The sequence below is a fragment of the Squalius cephalus genome (assembly GCF_949319135.1).
Source record: "Squalius cephalus genome assembly, chromosome: 6".
Classification (NCBI taxonomy): Eukaryota; Metazoa; Chordata; class Actinopteri; order Cypriniformes; family Leuciscidae; genus Squalius; species Squalius cephalus.
The window spans coordinates 33,679,570-33,695,680 of NC_137127.1; the positions used below are offsets into that span (position 1 = coordinate 33,679,570).

Here is a 16,111-nt window from a genome sequence, read left to right on the forward strand (position 1 = left end):
CGGAAATTATGTTGGCATTAGTGGAATTGCATTAGCATGGTTTAAATCATACTTATCTGACCGTTATCAGTTTGTAGCAGTAAATGAAGAGATGTCTTATCGATCACAAGTTCAGTGTGGTGTACCACAAGGCTCAGTAAAAGTTGCTGTTCACTCTGTACATGCTACCCTTGGGAGATATCATTAGGAAGCATGGCATTAGTTTTCAGCACTGTTATGCTGATGATACTCAGCTCTATATTTCTGCACACCCTGACAAAACTTACCAAAATCACAAAATTAACGGAATGCATAGGTGATATAAAAAACTGGATGACTAGCAATTTCCTACTACTTATTTCTGAAAAAACAGAGATTCTAATTATTGGACAAAAAACTTCCTTACGTAATAACCTAGAATACTGTCTAACACTTGATGGCTGCTCTGTCAAGTCCTCGTCGTCGGTTAGGAACCTGGGTGTGCTCTTTGATACCAATCTTTCATTTGAATGTCACATGTCTAGTATCTGTAAAACCGCATTTTTCATCTTAAAAATATATCTAAATTATGTCATATGCTCTCAATGAAAAATGCAGAACAATTAGTTCATGCGTTCATGACATCAAGGCTAGATTATTGTAATGCTATTATGAGTGGTTGCCCTGCACGCTTGATAAACAAACTACAGCTGGTCCAAAATGCAAAAGCTAGAGTTCTTACCAGAACCAGGAAGTATGACCATATTAGCCCGGTTCTGTCAACACTACATTGGCTCCCTATTAAACATCGTATACATTTTAAAATATTGCTGATTACTTACAAAGCACTAAATGGTTTAGCTCCCCAGTACTTGAGCAAGCTCTTAACGCATTATAGTCCTTCACGTCTATTGCGATCTCAAAATCAAATATCAAAATCGACGGCTGGCGGTAGATCCTTTTCCTATTTAGCACCAAAACTTTGGAACAATCCTCCTAACATTGTCCGGGAAGCAGACAAACTCTGTCAGTTCAAATCTAGACTAAAAACACATCTCTTTGGCCTAGCATACACATAACACATTATAGACTTCTATAATTTAATGTTAGACTGTATAGATTAGGTCAGCCGGAACTGAGAACACTCCCCATAAAACCTGATGTACTTATTACATCATAAGAAAGATGGCGTCTACGCTAATATTAGTCTCTCTGTTAATCCGAGGTTTACCGCTGTCCGCCAGATCCAGGCCGTATCCAGATCTGATGAGCCTGAGCCTGATGAAGGGCCTGAGCCTGGACACGATGACAATGCAGTCCTGAAGTGTCAACCAGTCCCACCCCTGTGAAGGCCTCCTTCCCTTCCCTTTACCTCAGTACAGATAAAATGTTGTTGGGATGATTCCGGTTCTCATGGCTATGCAGACGCGATAAAAAAATTCTGTATTATAAATTTTTAAGGTCAGACAAGTAGTTTATTGAGGGTTGATTTGTAAAGAAGGACTACATGCCTGCGCACATATATATTCAAATGTGCATACCTTTGGCCTGAACATGTGCGTTTTCACGGGTTTGCGTTTTTGAGGTTAGTGCAGAGATAACGGATAATCGTCTGCACCTTCTAACCTATTTCAGGGAGTGCATTCTCAAGACACCAGGCACTGTTTTGTGCGGATAGGCGGCTGGAACGCGTTAAGGGTTTTCCTGTTAGAACGGTGATGTCACACGTAGGAGGCAGCACAATCCTAGCAACCTGCGTACCTTTCTGGTTTCTTCTAGTACTTTATTCTCTTTTCCCATTGGTCTCTGGAATTGTCAGTCCTCTGTAAACAAAGCTGATTTCATTACATCTAATTCTAGTCATTCAGGTCTCAGCCTATTGGCCCTCACTGAGACCTGGACCAGACCAGAGGACACTGCCACACCTGCTGCCCTCTCCACTAACTTCACTTTCTCACACACCCCTCGTCTGACCGGAAGGGGTGGAGGTACTGGTCTTCTCATCTCAAACGATTGAAAATGTTATCCTTTACCACCTCATTTGAATCGCATTCAGTTACCATCACTAGGCCTATTAAAATCCATTTTGTAGTATCGTCCACCAGGTCAACTTGGCAGTTTCTTGGAGGAGCTTGATGTGGTACTCTCATAGGGCTGTGCGATATAGCAAAAAATATTATCACAATATAATGTTTCATTGTTCAATGTATCGTTCGTGTATCGATAATTATTGACATTTTTTATAACCTTTTTTTTTTTAAAGACAAGTAGAAAAGTTTGAATTTAAACCAGTTTTTTTTATTCATCCACATTATTAAGGCAAACAACAAATTGTATTCAATTTAGCAGTCAAAAACAAAATAAAATGTAAACAAAAATATCTTCTTTATGTCTTATATTAAGATAAAAAAGTATGTGTTAAAGAAACTCTTGAACTTAAAATGTTACAAAATGTGTGCAATGTTAAAGTGTAAATGTAGAACAATCAAGGCAAACTTTGAGGTATCAACATCTGAAATAAGTAGGGGTGTAATGCTTCACAAAATTCACGGTTCAGTTCAGTTTGATACGACACAGTGGAGTTACGGTTGGGTACATTTTCGATACAGCAAAAAGAAAGAAATGCCAGAGAAATTTCCTTGATTTAAAAAATAAAAGACAAAATGTATTAAAAGAAAAAATATTTTTAAATAAATGTGAGTTTTCTTACATATTGAAACATTATAAATGGGGGTAATCTTTGAAGGATGAACAAATAATGTTTTGGTCATCACATTAAAAAATAACATTTAAATTTGACAATATTTGAGTTTTGAAGTGCTGGAAAAAGATGTGTGACATACTTGAGAGCATTTTACTATTCCTGCCAAACTTCCATGGTTACAGTTAGTGTTACTACATTAAATCCATGGTGAATGTTGCTGATCTGTGGACTTAAAGCCTATAACTAGTTCATTCATGGCACAATGTTTCTCCTGGTTTCCACGTTAGCGGTGTTTGATCCGTTTGAAATTTTAATGTTTCTCACTAGATCTCACAGCAACACCAAAGAACTTTTCCTCTTCGGTCCCCCTACAAGTTGGAAGCGGAATTGTCCATTACCACTGTCGTAAACAAGGGGGTAATCCAGCACCCGGAAAGCGTACCTTCCCTGGGGGCCGCCATTGGTTAGCAAGCCATCACCTGCTGTTAGCATTCCATTGGCTCCCATTCATTTTGGCGTCTCTTTGACAGCGAATAACTTTACATCTGAGGCGTTTAAAGACTCTATTTATCCATTGTTTATTTCTAAAGAAACACAACAATGTATAAAAGGCTCCATTACCTTGTATCTTACGTTATGGCCCCGTAGAAGCAGTTTTTGTAAAAATAGGCTAACGATTGCATCATAACCACGTGACTCTCTGTCGCACAGTAGAGAAATTACCGTACAGGAGGAGAAGCTCGCAGGCAATCAGGGGGACATGGAGGCATAAAGTCCGATAAAGTCAAGGGAGAAGCCCATAGAGAGTCATAAAGTTGCTCCTGCTCCTAGCTCATGGACAGCTCCTACTCACGCTCTCCGTCTCTGCAAGTTTCGGAAGGGAATGATTCAGATTTCTCTTGGCACAGCTACTAGAAGACTTACAACTGTCAGACAGGTTGCTCATGTCACATCTATGTCGTCAAGCTCAGTTTGAGGCTGCGCAGTATGCTCAGCCATCAGGAAGTGAGTGCTTCTAATAGATTTCACTTTTCTCCATTGAAGTCTACGGGGTCGCTGTGTCCATTTCTTAAACTGTCTATGGTCGTAAATAATTTAGCCTACCGCAGCCTACTGTCGCACGCACGCTCGCTGTTTATCCAGCACCGGCTTTGGAATGAATGATGTTCACAGACAAGGTAGAGTATGTTGCATGATTTTATGAAAGTATGATGTATTGACACATCAGAAACAAAGAAAAACAAAATAATGACTATTGTAACCCTTGCCGTAAAGCAAGTCTGTAAAAGCAAATTTGTAGTTTCTTATGTCTCATTCGAACTACAGAAACGCTACCTGATCTGGCAAACTTGCATAGTGCGGTTATAGCAGATATAGGGCCACAAAGCGAATGCAGAAGTGCCTTTCCCCATTACGACTTGATGAACCACTGAAACGATTTTGGAAACATTATTTTAAGGTAAAAAATATTCTTTAGTGTTGCTTTAAGGTTACTTCAGTGGCGAATTCAAATGCTTTCTTTACTGGATCTCTTAGCGCTTTGTAGTAACAGTGTCGCTTGATCAAGATCAGCTCGCGCTGCACAGACAATGGTCCAAACTGAGCGTGAAGCACAAAATAATGAGTAGGCTGGCGCAGTTTTCGTTCCGCTTTCATTACGTTTGCCTTTTGATGTTGGGCAACGTTGTGGTGGTCGCGCCATCTTTAACTTCGCAGTCCACTTACGAATCACAGACGAATGGAACGCACTTTTATTCATCATGATGTGGAGTGCGCAGTTCATGGTTGCATGAAAATATCGAGCGCTATATCGAACATTTTTTACGTTACAGGCAATGGTGTACCGTCGATAAATACCGATACCGTTTTATCGCCCAGCCCTATACTCTCATCCTTCCCTGAGGATGGTACTCCTCTCGCAGTTCTTGGAGACTTCAACATCCACCTAGAAAAGCCTCAGGCTGCTGATTTCCACACTCTGCTTGCCTCATTCGACCTCAAATGAGTATCTACTGCAGCTACTCACAAATCAGGCAACCAATTAGACCTTATTTACACGCGCTACTGCTCCACTGACCATACACTGGTCACTCTGCTGCACACCTCAGATCACTTCCTCCTCACTCTCAACATCAACCTGCCTCAGAACACAACACACACTCCTCCACAGGTCACCTTTTGGAGAAACCTATTCTCACTCTCACTCTCTCTGCCTATCCTCTTTGGTCTCATCCACACTTCCCCACTTCACATAGAGCCTCTTTCACCTAGCTATCATCATATAGAGACTGTGTCTGTTCCCCGAATTTGGAAATCCAAAAAACGTTTAAACCCATCTAAGGTTAAAAATTTAATTGATGTTCAACAAATAAAAAACAGCTATATTACAGATGAGCAAATGCTAAAGCTTGGGTTGCTGAATATTCGATCGCTTACTTCAAAAGCACTCGTTGTTAACGATATGATTTCAGATAATAACCTAGATGTGCTGTGTTTGACAGAAACCTGGCTAAAATCAAACGATTACATTACTTTAAATGAATCAACCCCGCAAGATTACTGTTATAAACATGAGCCTCGTCCGAAACGCAAAGGGGGTGGTGTTGCTGTAATTTATAGTAATAGTTTCAAAACCACTAAGAAATCAAGTTTTAAATATAATTCTTTTGAAGCATTGGTGCTTAATGTAAAAATATATAGTGTAAACGATAAATCACGTTTGAGATTTGTGCTGGCTACTGTATACAGGCCACCAGGGCACCATACAGACTTTATCAAAGAATTTGCGGACTTTCTATCAGAATTAATATTGACTGCAGATAAAGTACTAATTGTTGGTGATTTTAATATACACATCGATAATGAAAAAGATGCATTGGGATTGGCATTTAAAGACATTGTAAATTCAATTGGAGTTAGACAACACGTGTCAGGACCTACTCATCGTCGTAATCATACTCTAGATCTAATATTATCACACGGAATAGATGTTGATGCCGTTGAAATTCTGCAGCAGAGCGATGACATCTCAGATCATTACCTAGTCTCGTGTAATTTGCATTTAGCCAAGGCTGCAAAGCCGACTCCGTGTTTCAAATATGTGAGACCTATCACTTCTGCTACTAAAGATTGCTTTATTAATAATCTTCCTAATCAGTTTCATCATCTCAGCATCTCAGATAGCTTAGAAGAACTAGATATTACAACAGAAACATTTAACTCTCTCTTTTCCAGCACTTTAGACACAGTTGCTCCGTTGCGCTTAAAGAAGATTAAAGAAAATAGTCCAACGCCGTGGTACAATGAGCACACTCGGGCCCTTAAGAGAGCAGCTAGAAAAATGGAGCGCAACTGGAAGAAAACAAAACTAGAGGTATTTCGCATTTCATGGAAGGAGAGCTCTATTGCTTACAGAGAGGCTTTAAAAGCTGCTAGATCTGCTTATTTTTCAACCCTATTAGAAGAAAATAAACATAATCCTAGGTATTTATTTGAAACGGTGGCTAAACTAACGAAAAATAAAGCTTCAAGCACAGAAGTTTCCAAGCAGCACAGCAGTAATGACTTTATGAACTTCTTCAATTATAAGATTGATAATATCAGGGACAAAATTATAACTATGCAACCATCTTCTACAGTATCGAATCAGGCAGTGCATTGTAGTCTCCCTGAGGAAAAATTTGATTAATTCGTTGCTATAGGAGAGGAAGAATTTACTAAACTCATTAAATCATCTAAATCTACAACATGTATGTTAGACCCTATACCGACTAAGCTACTGAAAGAAATACTTCCAGAGGTCATAGATCCTCTTCTTAATATCATTAATTCGTCTTTGTCTCTAGGATACGTACCAAAAAACTTTAAGCTGGCTATGATTAAACCGCTTGTTAAAAAAACGCAACTTGATCCTACAGAATTAGTCAATTACAGGCCGATCTCGAATCTACCTTTTCTGTCAAAGATATTAGAAAAGGCAGTATCCTCACAACTGTGTTCCTTTCTTGAAAGAAATGATATCTGCGAGGATTTCCAGTCAGGATTTAGACCGTACCATAGTACCGAGACAGCTCTCGTTAGAGTCACAAATGATTTGCTCTTATCATCCGATCGTGGTTGTATCTCTCTATTAGTGTTACTCGATCTTAGTGCTGCATTTGACACCATTGACCACAACGTTCTTTTAAATAGATTAGAACATTATGTTGGCATTACGGGAATTGCACTAGCATGGTTTAAATCATACTTATCTGACCGTTATCAGTTTGTAGCAGTAAATGATGAGATGTCTCATCGATCACAAGTTCAGTATGGCGTACCACAAGGCTCAGTACTAGGACCGTTGCTGTTCACTCTGTACATGCTACCCTTAGGAGATATCATTAGGAAACATGGCATTAGCTTTCACTGTTATGCCGATGATACTCAGCTCTATATTTCTTCAAAACCTAACGAAACTTATCAATTCACAAAATTAACGGAATGCATAGCAGATATAAAAAATTGGATGACTTGTAATTTCCTACTTCTAAATTCTGAAAAAACAGAGTTTCTAATTATTGGACAAAAAACGTCCTCACGTAATAATCTAGAATACTGTCTAACACTCGATGGCTGCTCTGTTAAGTCTTCGTCGTCGGTTAGGAACCTGGGTGTGCTCTTTGATACCAATCTTTCATTTGAAAGTCACGTGTCTAGTATCTGTAAAACTGCATTTTTCCATCTTAAAAATATATCTAAATTACGCCATATGCTCTCATTGACAAATGCGGAACAATTAGTTCATGCGTTCATGACCTCAAGGCTAGATTATTGTAATGCTCTACTGGGTGGTTGTCCTGCACGCTTAATAAACAAACTACAGCTGGTTCAAAACGCAGCAGCTCGAGTTCTTACCAGAACCAGGAAGTATGACCATATTAGCCCAGTTCTGTCAAAACTGCATTGGCTCCCTATTAAACATCGCATCAATTTTAAAATATTGCTGATCACTTACAAAGCACTAAATGGTTTAGCTCCGCAGTACTTGAGCGAGCTCTTAACGCATTATAGTCCGTCACGTCTATTGCGATCTCAAAATTCCGGCCAGTTGATAATACCTAGAATATCAAAATCGACTGCTGGCGGTAGATCCTTTTCCTATTTAGCACCAAAACTCTGGAACAGTCTTCCTACCATTGTCCGGGAAGCAGACACACTCTGTCAGTTCAAAGCCAGATTAAAGACACATCTCTTTGACCTAGCTTTCACATAATACATTATAGACTTCTATAATTTAATGTTAGGCTGCATAGATTAGGTCAGCCGGAACCGGGAACACTTCCCAAAAATCCTGATGTACTCGTTACATCATGAGAAGAATGGCATCTACGCTAATTTTAGTGTCTGTGTTTATCCCGAGGTTTTCCTGCAGCCTGCCGGATCCAGGCCGTATCCAGATCTGACGAAGGACCTTCGCCTGGACCGATGACAACGCAGTGCTGAAGTGCCAACTAGTCTCTCCCTATGGAGGATCCCACTACCACTCTACAGATAAGGCGTTGTCGGGAAAATCCGTTTCGCGTTCCTACCCCAAAGCAACAAAATAAAATAAAATTCTTTATCAAAATTTATAGGGAAAGACAAGTACTTTGTTTAGGCTTGGCTTTTAGGGAATTCCAAACCTGCATATATTCAAACGCACATAACTATAGAACTCATTCTAAATGCTCATGTGAACGCCATCAGTGTTTCTCACAGGTTCGCGTTTAAAGTCTGTGTAGAGGGAATGGTGTCGTCTTAGCGGCCCCTAATTTAATAACAAATGATCATTGCGACGGAAGCAAATCAATCAAAACTAACTTTAGATGGAAATAACTTAACTCTGCTGTAAAGCCGAAACAATCTCTGTTACCTTAAATTATACGCTTATCTCTGTAAAGCTGCTTTGAAACAATCTACATTGTTAAAAGCGCTATATAAATGAAGATGACTTGACTTGACTTGACTTCCTCCACCTGATCAGCTCTCAACACTAGATACTAACAGTGCAACTGATACTCTTTTCTCCACTATAACATCCTGCTTGGACAACTTCTGCCCCCTTTCCTCCAGGACAGCCCACACCACCCCCTCTGGTCTGATGTTCTCCGCGAACATCATTCTAAACTCAGGGGTGCAGAGAGGAAGTGGCGCAAATCGAAAGATCCTACTGACCTTGGTCTTTATCAATCCCTCCTCTCTTCCTTCTCTGCTAATATCTCTACTGTTAAAATGACTTACTATAACAACAAAATAAATAAAAAAATGTGCATGCTTTTCAAAACCTTCACCTCTCTTCTCAACCCTCCTCCTCCTCTGACTGCCCTGCTCTCTGTAATTGAAGCTCTGAGACTGGCAAGAGCAGCTTCCAAATCCTTAGTTCTCATCCTGCTGGATCTGTTAACCACCAGATCCTCCTGTCAATTTTAAAGACGAAGGGCATCTCGGGAACCGCACTACAATGGTTCAAGTCTTACCTGTCAGGTAGGTCCTTCAGGGTGTCGTGGAGGGGTGAGATGTCCAAGACCCAACATCTAGCTACTGGAGTGCCTCAGGGCTCAGTGCTTGGACCACTTCTCTTCTCCATCTACATGACATCACTAATATCTGTGATTCAGAAACATGGCTTTTCCTATCACTGCTACGCTGATGACACACAACTCTACCTTTCATTCCAGCCTGATGATCTGATGGTTGCTGCTCGTATCTCAGCCTGCCTGACAGACATTTCTGGCTGGATGAAGGACCACCACCTTCAACTAAACCTTGCGAAGACAGAGTTGCTTGTGGTCCCGGCCAACCCAACACGTCACCACAACTTCACCATTCAGCTAGACTCGTCATCCATAACTCCATCTAGATCAGCCAGGAACATTGGAGTTGTGATTGATGATCAATTGAACTTTACAGCCCACATTGCTAGAACTGCCAGGTCCTCCAGATTTGCCTTATACAACATTATGAGGATCAGTGCCCGGTTGCATAAAGCACCTTAAGTTTTTCCCTTAAGTATGATACTTAAGGGGCGATTTCCCCTTACCTAAGAGAATAACTTAAGGGTGTTGCATATAATCTCTTAAACGGTTCTCTTAGGTAAGGGAAACATTTAAGTGTTTCACAACAGTGATCCTGGATTCACGTTATAAAAGTCTGTTGTTGCCATAGATACGCAAAACACTAACACGCCGCGTCGCGTCTAGGACAACTGTATCACACACCGGACGCGCACTTTCTCAGTTTATGGCCAGCAATATTGTTATGTTTAAGGACATTATGGAATTAAGATAATGTCTGTACGTTATGTTATGTTATGACTGTACTGTACAATTAAATATAATCGTTGCTATAAGTCTGCAGTCTGAACACTTTACCTCAGAGCGTCCGTTAACTGAATGAATTGAGAATGTCACCTGAAAATCCGATACACACTAATTGTAGCCTACATTTATTGAATGGTAGCCGATTTATGCACGTGTAAAACATATCCCACTACTGAAAACTCCCAGTTGCAAAAAAACGCAGTGCTATAAGCAGTTGTAACACCGCAGGTAAAGAGTGTTGCGATGTGTGACATGGTCAAGGTCGCTCTCTGGTTTGTTAGCGATGTATTGCGCAAATATTGCGCGTCGATCAAATCGGTATTCTTGCAACAATTTTTCATCGCTAAAATGGTCCAAAGGGTTCTCCCTATCCCTAAAAATTCTTCTTGGCACATAATGATCTTCAGCTGGTTCCATAAATTCAGCCAAGTCGTCTTATTTTTGTCCGCGTTACTCTTAAGGTTACGATTTCCAAACCTTAAGGTATACTTAGGGAAATGACCGTTAAGGGGTTTTATGCAACACTTAACGCTTTTTAAGGGATTATTTAAGTGAAAAAACAGCATTTAAGGGAAATTCTAAGTGTTTATGATGTTTCACTTAAAGAAACCCTTAAGTAACACTTAAGGGTTTTTTTCTGCAACACCCTTAGGTTTAAGGGAAACATAAGGGCGAACTTAAGGGTTAGTGTAAAATTACACTTAAGGTGCTTTATGCAACCGGGCACAGGCCCTTCCTATCAGAGCTTGCTACACAACTCCTTGTCCAAACACTTGTTCTATCCAGACTGGATTATTGTAATGCTCTCCTGGCAGGTCTTCCAGCTTGCACTATGAAACCTCTGCAACTGATCCAAAATGCTGCAGCTAGAGTAGTCTTTAACGAGCCGAAGAGAGCACACGTCACTCCTCTCCTCACGAAATTGCACTGGTTGCCAGTTGCCGCTCACATCAAATCCAAGTCACTGACTTTTGCCTACAGAACAACCACTGTCTCTGCTACTACATACTAAACTCATTTACTCAGTACAACTCAAACTCAAACTCAAACTCAGTACAACCCTACTAAACTCATTATTTCAGACTTACCTGCCATCCAGAAACTTGCTCTGCAAGTGAACGCCGTCTTGTGGTGCCATCTCAAAGAGGCACAAAATCTCTTTCTCTGACCTTTTTCTGGTCTGTTCCATGCTGGTGGAATGACCTGCCCAACTCAACCAGAGCTGCTGAGTCCATGGCCCTTTTCAAGAAACGGCTAAAGACGCATCTTTTTCGGCAACACTTAATCCATTAATACTAACTCTTTATCTTCTATTCTATATCTATTATCTTTATTTAAAAAAAAAAAGAAAAAAAAAAGTACACATACTGTGTTAGATTAAACTGGGATGGGTTTGCACTTGCATATTGCTGTCCTATTGTTAGTTTAACTGATTCTATTGTTCTCATTTGTAAGTCGCTTTGGTATAAGCGTCTGCTAAATGAATACATGTAAAAGTAAATGTGTACATATCATTTGCTAATATTAAATAGTTTTATGTATATATCAGCATTATAATGGCCATCTGCAGCATATAGATACTGGTAAGCCTATCTGCAAACAGTATCAGTCAGATCCTGCTTAAGCACAATTAAAAGCAATAAGTGCTTACCACAGGTCGAGAGAAGTGGTCTTCAGCCAAGCCCAGATCCATTGCACGGTCTGAACTCTGAGTTTTGGATTCAGATGAAAAAATCTCCGACATCACCTCTGTGGACACAGGATATTGATTCAGATCACACACATCTTTACTCTGAGCAAGAGCTCCTGTTTACAACGGTGTGCAAAAAAAAAAAAAATACTTGTACATAAAATAATGATTTGAGCTATTTGAGTTAAATTATTTTAAAATGTACCTGTGTATTATCTTTGTCATGTCTTTCCTTCTTAGCAATAAGAACGACTGACGACTTGAATTAAAATAAAATGAACCATTTACTATAATGAACTACTAAAATTAACTATTTTACAAGTTTCTGAACAGTATTACATGAGGATCATTCAGTGTATATTGAATCATTCACTCAATTCTAACAAAGCATTAAAGGAAACTTAGCCAAACTTAGCCACTTAGCCAAAGTTAAAATGCATTATAATATTTGCAGATTCCTTGTTACATCTGAAATTGGTTGTTTGTCATGTGTTTTATTGCATTATACTTTCTAAAGGTGTGTTCAATTAATAGATACATAACATATTATAATATTCCATATAATTTAAACTGATCAGTTTCATCTCCTCAGCATCCCAGATAGCTTAGAAGAACTTGATATTGCGACAGAAATTTTTGACTCTCTCTTTTCCAGCACTTTAGACACAGTTGCTCCTTTGCGCTTAAAGAAGATTAAAGAAAATAGTCCAACGCCGTGGTACAACGAGCACACTCAGACCCTTAAGAGAGCGGCCAGAAAAATGGAGCGCAACTGGAAGAAAACAAAACTAGAGTTTTTTCACATTCATGGAAAGAGAGCTCAATTACTTACAGAGAGGCCTTAAAAGCTGCTAGATCTGCTTATTTTTCAACCCTATTAGAAGAAAATAAACAAAACCCTAGTTATTTGAAACAGTGGCTAAATTAATGAAAAATAAAGCTTCAACCCCAGACGTTTCCATGCAGCACAGCAGTAATGTCTTTATGAACTTCTTTACTTACAAGATTGATAATATCAGGGAGAAAATTATAACTATGCAACCGTCTACAGTATCGCATCAGGCATTGTAGTCTTCTTGAGGAAAAATTTGATTCACTCATTGCTATAGGAGAGGAAGAATTTTCTAAACTCATTAAATCATCTACATCAACAACATGTATATTAGACCCTATACAGACTAAGCTATTGAAAGAGATGCTTCCAGAGGTCATAGATCCTCTTCTTAATTGAATTTATTCATCTTTGTCATAAGGATACGTACCAAAAACTTTTAAGCTGGCTATGATTAAACCGCTTGTTAAAAAAACGCAACTTGATCCTACAGAATTAGTCAATTACAGGCCGATCTCGAATCTACTTTTTCTGTCAAAGATACTAGAAAAGGCAGTATCTTCACAACTATGTTCCTTTTTTAGAAATAAATGGTATCTGCAAGGATTTTCAGTCAGGATTTAGACTGTACCATAGGACTGAGACTGCTCTCGTTAGAGTCACAAATGATTTGCTCTTATCATCTGATCGTGGTTGTATCTCGCTATTGGTGTTACTCGATCTTAGTGCAGAATTTTATACTATTGACCACAACATTCTTTTAAATAAACTCGGAAATTATGTTGGCATTAGTGGAATTGCATTAGCATTGTTTAAATCATACTTATCTGACCGTTATCAGTTTGTAGCAGTAAATGAAAAGATGTATTATCGATCAAAAGTTCAGTATGGCATACCACAAGCCTCAGTACCAGGACTGTTGCTGTTCACTCTGTACATGCTACCCTTAGGAGATATCATTAGGAAACATGGCATTAGTTTTCACTGTTATGCGGATGATACGCAGCTCTATATTTCTTGATGTCCAGAAGAAACTTACTAATTCAAAAAATGAACGGAATGCATAAAAAAAACTGGATGACTAGTAATTTTCTACTACTTAATTCTGAAAAAACAGAGATTCTAATTATTGGACAAAATACGTCCTCACGTAATAACCTATAATACTGTCTAACACTTGATGGCTGCTCTGTCAAGTCTTTGTTGTCGGTTAGGAACCTGGGTTTGCATTTCATTTCATCTTTCATTTGAAAGTCACATGTCTAGTATCTGTAAAACTGCATTTTTCCATCTTAAAAATATATCTAAATTACTTCATATGCTCTCAATGACAAATGTGGAACAATTAGTTCATGCGTTCATGAAATCAAGGCTAGATTACTGTAATGAGTGGTTGCCCTGCACGTTTAATAAACAAACTACAGCTGGTCCAAAACGCAGCAGTTTACCAGAATCAGGAAGTATGACCATATTAGCCCGGTTCTGTCAACACTGCATTGGCTCCCTATTAAACATCGTGCATTCCTATTTAGCACCAAAACTTGGAACAGTCTTCCTAACATTGTCCGGGAAGCAGACTCACTCTGTCAAATTCAGTTCAAATCTAGTCTAAAAACACATCTCTTTGACCCAGCATCCACATAACACATTATAGACTTCTATAATTCAATGTTAGGCTACATAGATTAGGTCAGCCGGAACCGGGAACACTTCCCATAAATCCTGATGTACTTGTTACATCATAAGAAGGATGGCATCTACACTAATATTAGTCTCTCTGTTTATCTCGAGGTCTGCCGGATACAGGCCGTATCCAGATCTGATGAAGGACCTGAATAGACACGACGACAACACAGCCCTGAACTGTCAACTAGTCTCTCCCCTGTGAAGGCCTCCTTCCCTCCCCTTTACCTCTGTACAGATAAAACGTTGTCGGGATAATTCCGGTTCACGTGGCTACACGGAAGCGATAAATTCTGTATTATAAATTTTTAAGGCCAGACAAGTCACTTGTTGAGGGTTGGTTTGTAAAGAAGGACTACACGCCTGTGCACATATATATTCAAACGAGCATACCTATAGACTAAACACATAATACACATGTGCATGCCGTCAGCATTCTCACAGGTTTGCGTTTATGAAGTTTGCGCAGAGATAATTATTATAATTTTTTTCAAGGCTTGTACCTTGGAACCTATTTCATGGTTTGCGTTCTTGAGCCACCAGGCAACTGCTTTGTGCAAATGAGCGGCTGGAGCGCATAGAACGGTGTCGTGTAAGCGGCCACTAAGTTAATAACCAGGGGTGCACATAACATTTTTGGTCTTGTTCTCAGGGGAGAACCTGGGGTTGTTGCTTGGTCCTCACATTTTCAAATGCATTTTTTCCTTAACCCACCTCACGGGAGGAACAAATTAGAGGGATGCATAATATATTGTTAAATATTGTTATCTGACTATACCTACATCCAAATAAAAAAAATAAAATAAAAAAAATAAAAAATCGAGCACACTTTAAAATAGTCAAATTTTTATCAGGCAGTAGGCTAATATCGAGTCTATGCAGACTGCTTGTTATTATCAGAGATGGCAACGCCGGCGAAGGAGGTAACTTTACGTGACAAACTCAAAAAAGGAGAATTAAAAACAAAGGCAATAGAAGGTCATCCATCCATTTTTCCCCCAAAACGCTATAAATCCATCCTTTTTTTATATATATATATATTTTTAAATTGATGGTTTGTCTTTTTTTTTTAAAGTATTTTGTCATTTATGAGGAAATCTCGAAATCTTACGTGAGTGACAGTTCTCCATTACGGACGCGACCACTCTGAAAGCGCCGCGGCACTAAAAGACTTTCAAACTTTCACAGAGACCTTAAACAGAAAGCACAAAGCCTTTCTTTAAAGCGAATTTCGTTTTGTATTAATTGTATCTTAATTTTAATCCATGTTTCATTAACCTATTTCCTGGTTTTAATAAATAAAAAAGTAAATAGGCTATCTTGATTGTTTAGGCTATTTTTTAATTATAGCCTAAGTGTAAAATATTAGGCTGTGTATACCGACATGGATCAATTATTAATATTAAATTTCATCTTTCTTTTGTAGGCATAGGCTAGCTGATGGCGCACCAACAAAAAATCCTAAATGATGTGCCAAAATGCGTTTTCTATTAGGCTACAATGAAAATATTGTACGGTCAGGTTTGCCGAAGTTCGTTTAATTTAGGCTATTTATTTATTTAATTAATTTATTTATTTTTGTCCATGTGCGCCGATCGGAGACGGAGTTCACTGCTGATATTCTGAGGTAAGAGAGTTTTCTAGTCTCGCGGCTGTCATCAGCAGCGCCTTGCATTGCCCAATCAGTGGATGGCGGGCGGGTGCGGTTTTGAAAATTGGTCAAAAACGTTGATGCGGATGGATGGCGGACGGATGATGAGTTTTGCGATGCGGTTGCGGATGAAATAGCCCATCCGCGCATCTCTAGTTCTGAGGCCTATCCAACACCACAGATTGCGCACCTATCTATCCCCAAATCTTAGGTACGCAAATGAGGGTTGCGGCAATTCATCTGGTACGCATTG

At 39.2% G+C, this 16,111-nt stretch overlaps 1 protein-coding gene across 6 annotated transcripts in view; it reads right to left on the bottom strand.

Moving 5' to 3' along the window:
* def8 (differentially expressed in FDCP 8 homolog) overlaps positions 1 to 16,111 on the bottom strand; it is a 120,317-nt gene that overhangs the window by 32,652 nt on the left and 71,554 nt on the right. For all 6 annotated transcript variants that reach the window (XR_013821522.1, XR_013821523.1, XM_079874231.1 and 3 more), the window contains one exon: positions 11,654 to 11,751. Coding sequence is in view for 4 of the 6 variants with exons in the window: in XM_079874231.1 (XP_079730357.1) it covers positions 11,654 to 11,751 (98 nt within the window). In the remaining 2 variants the exon portion in view is untranslated. The remainder of the gene's footprint in view (positions 1 to 11,653; positions 11,752 to 16,111) is intronic.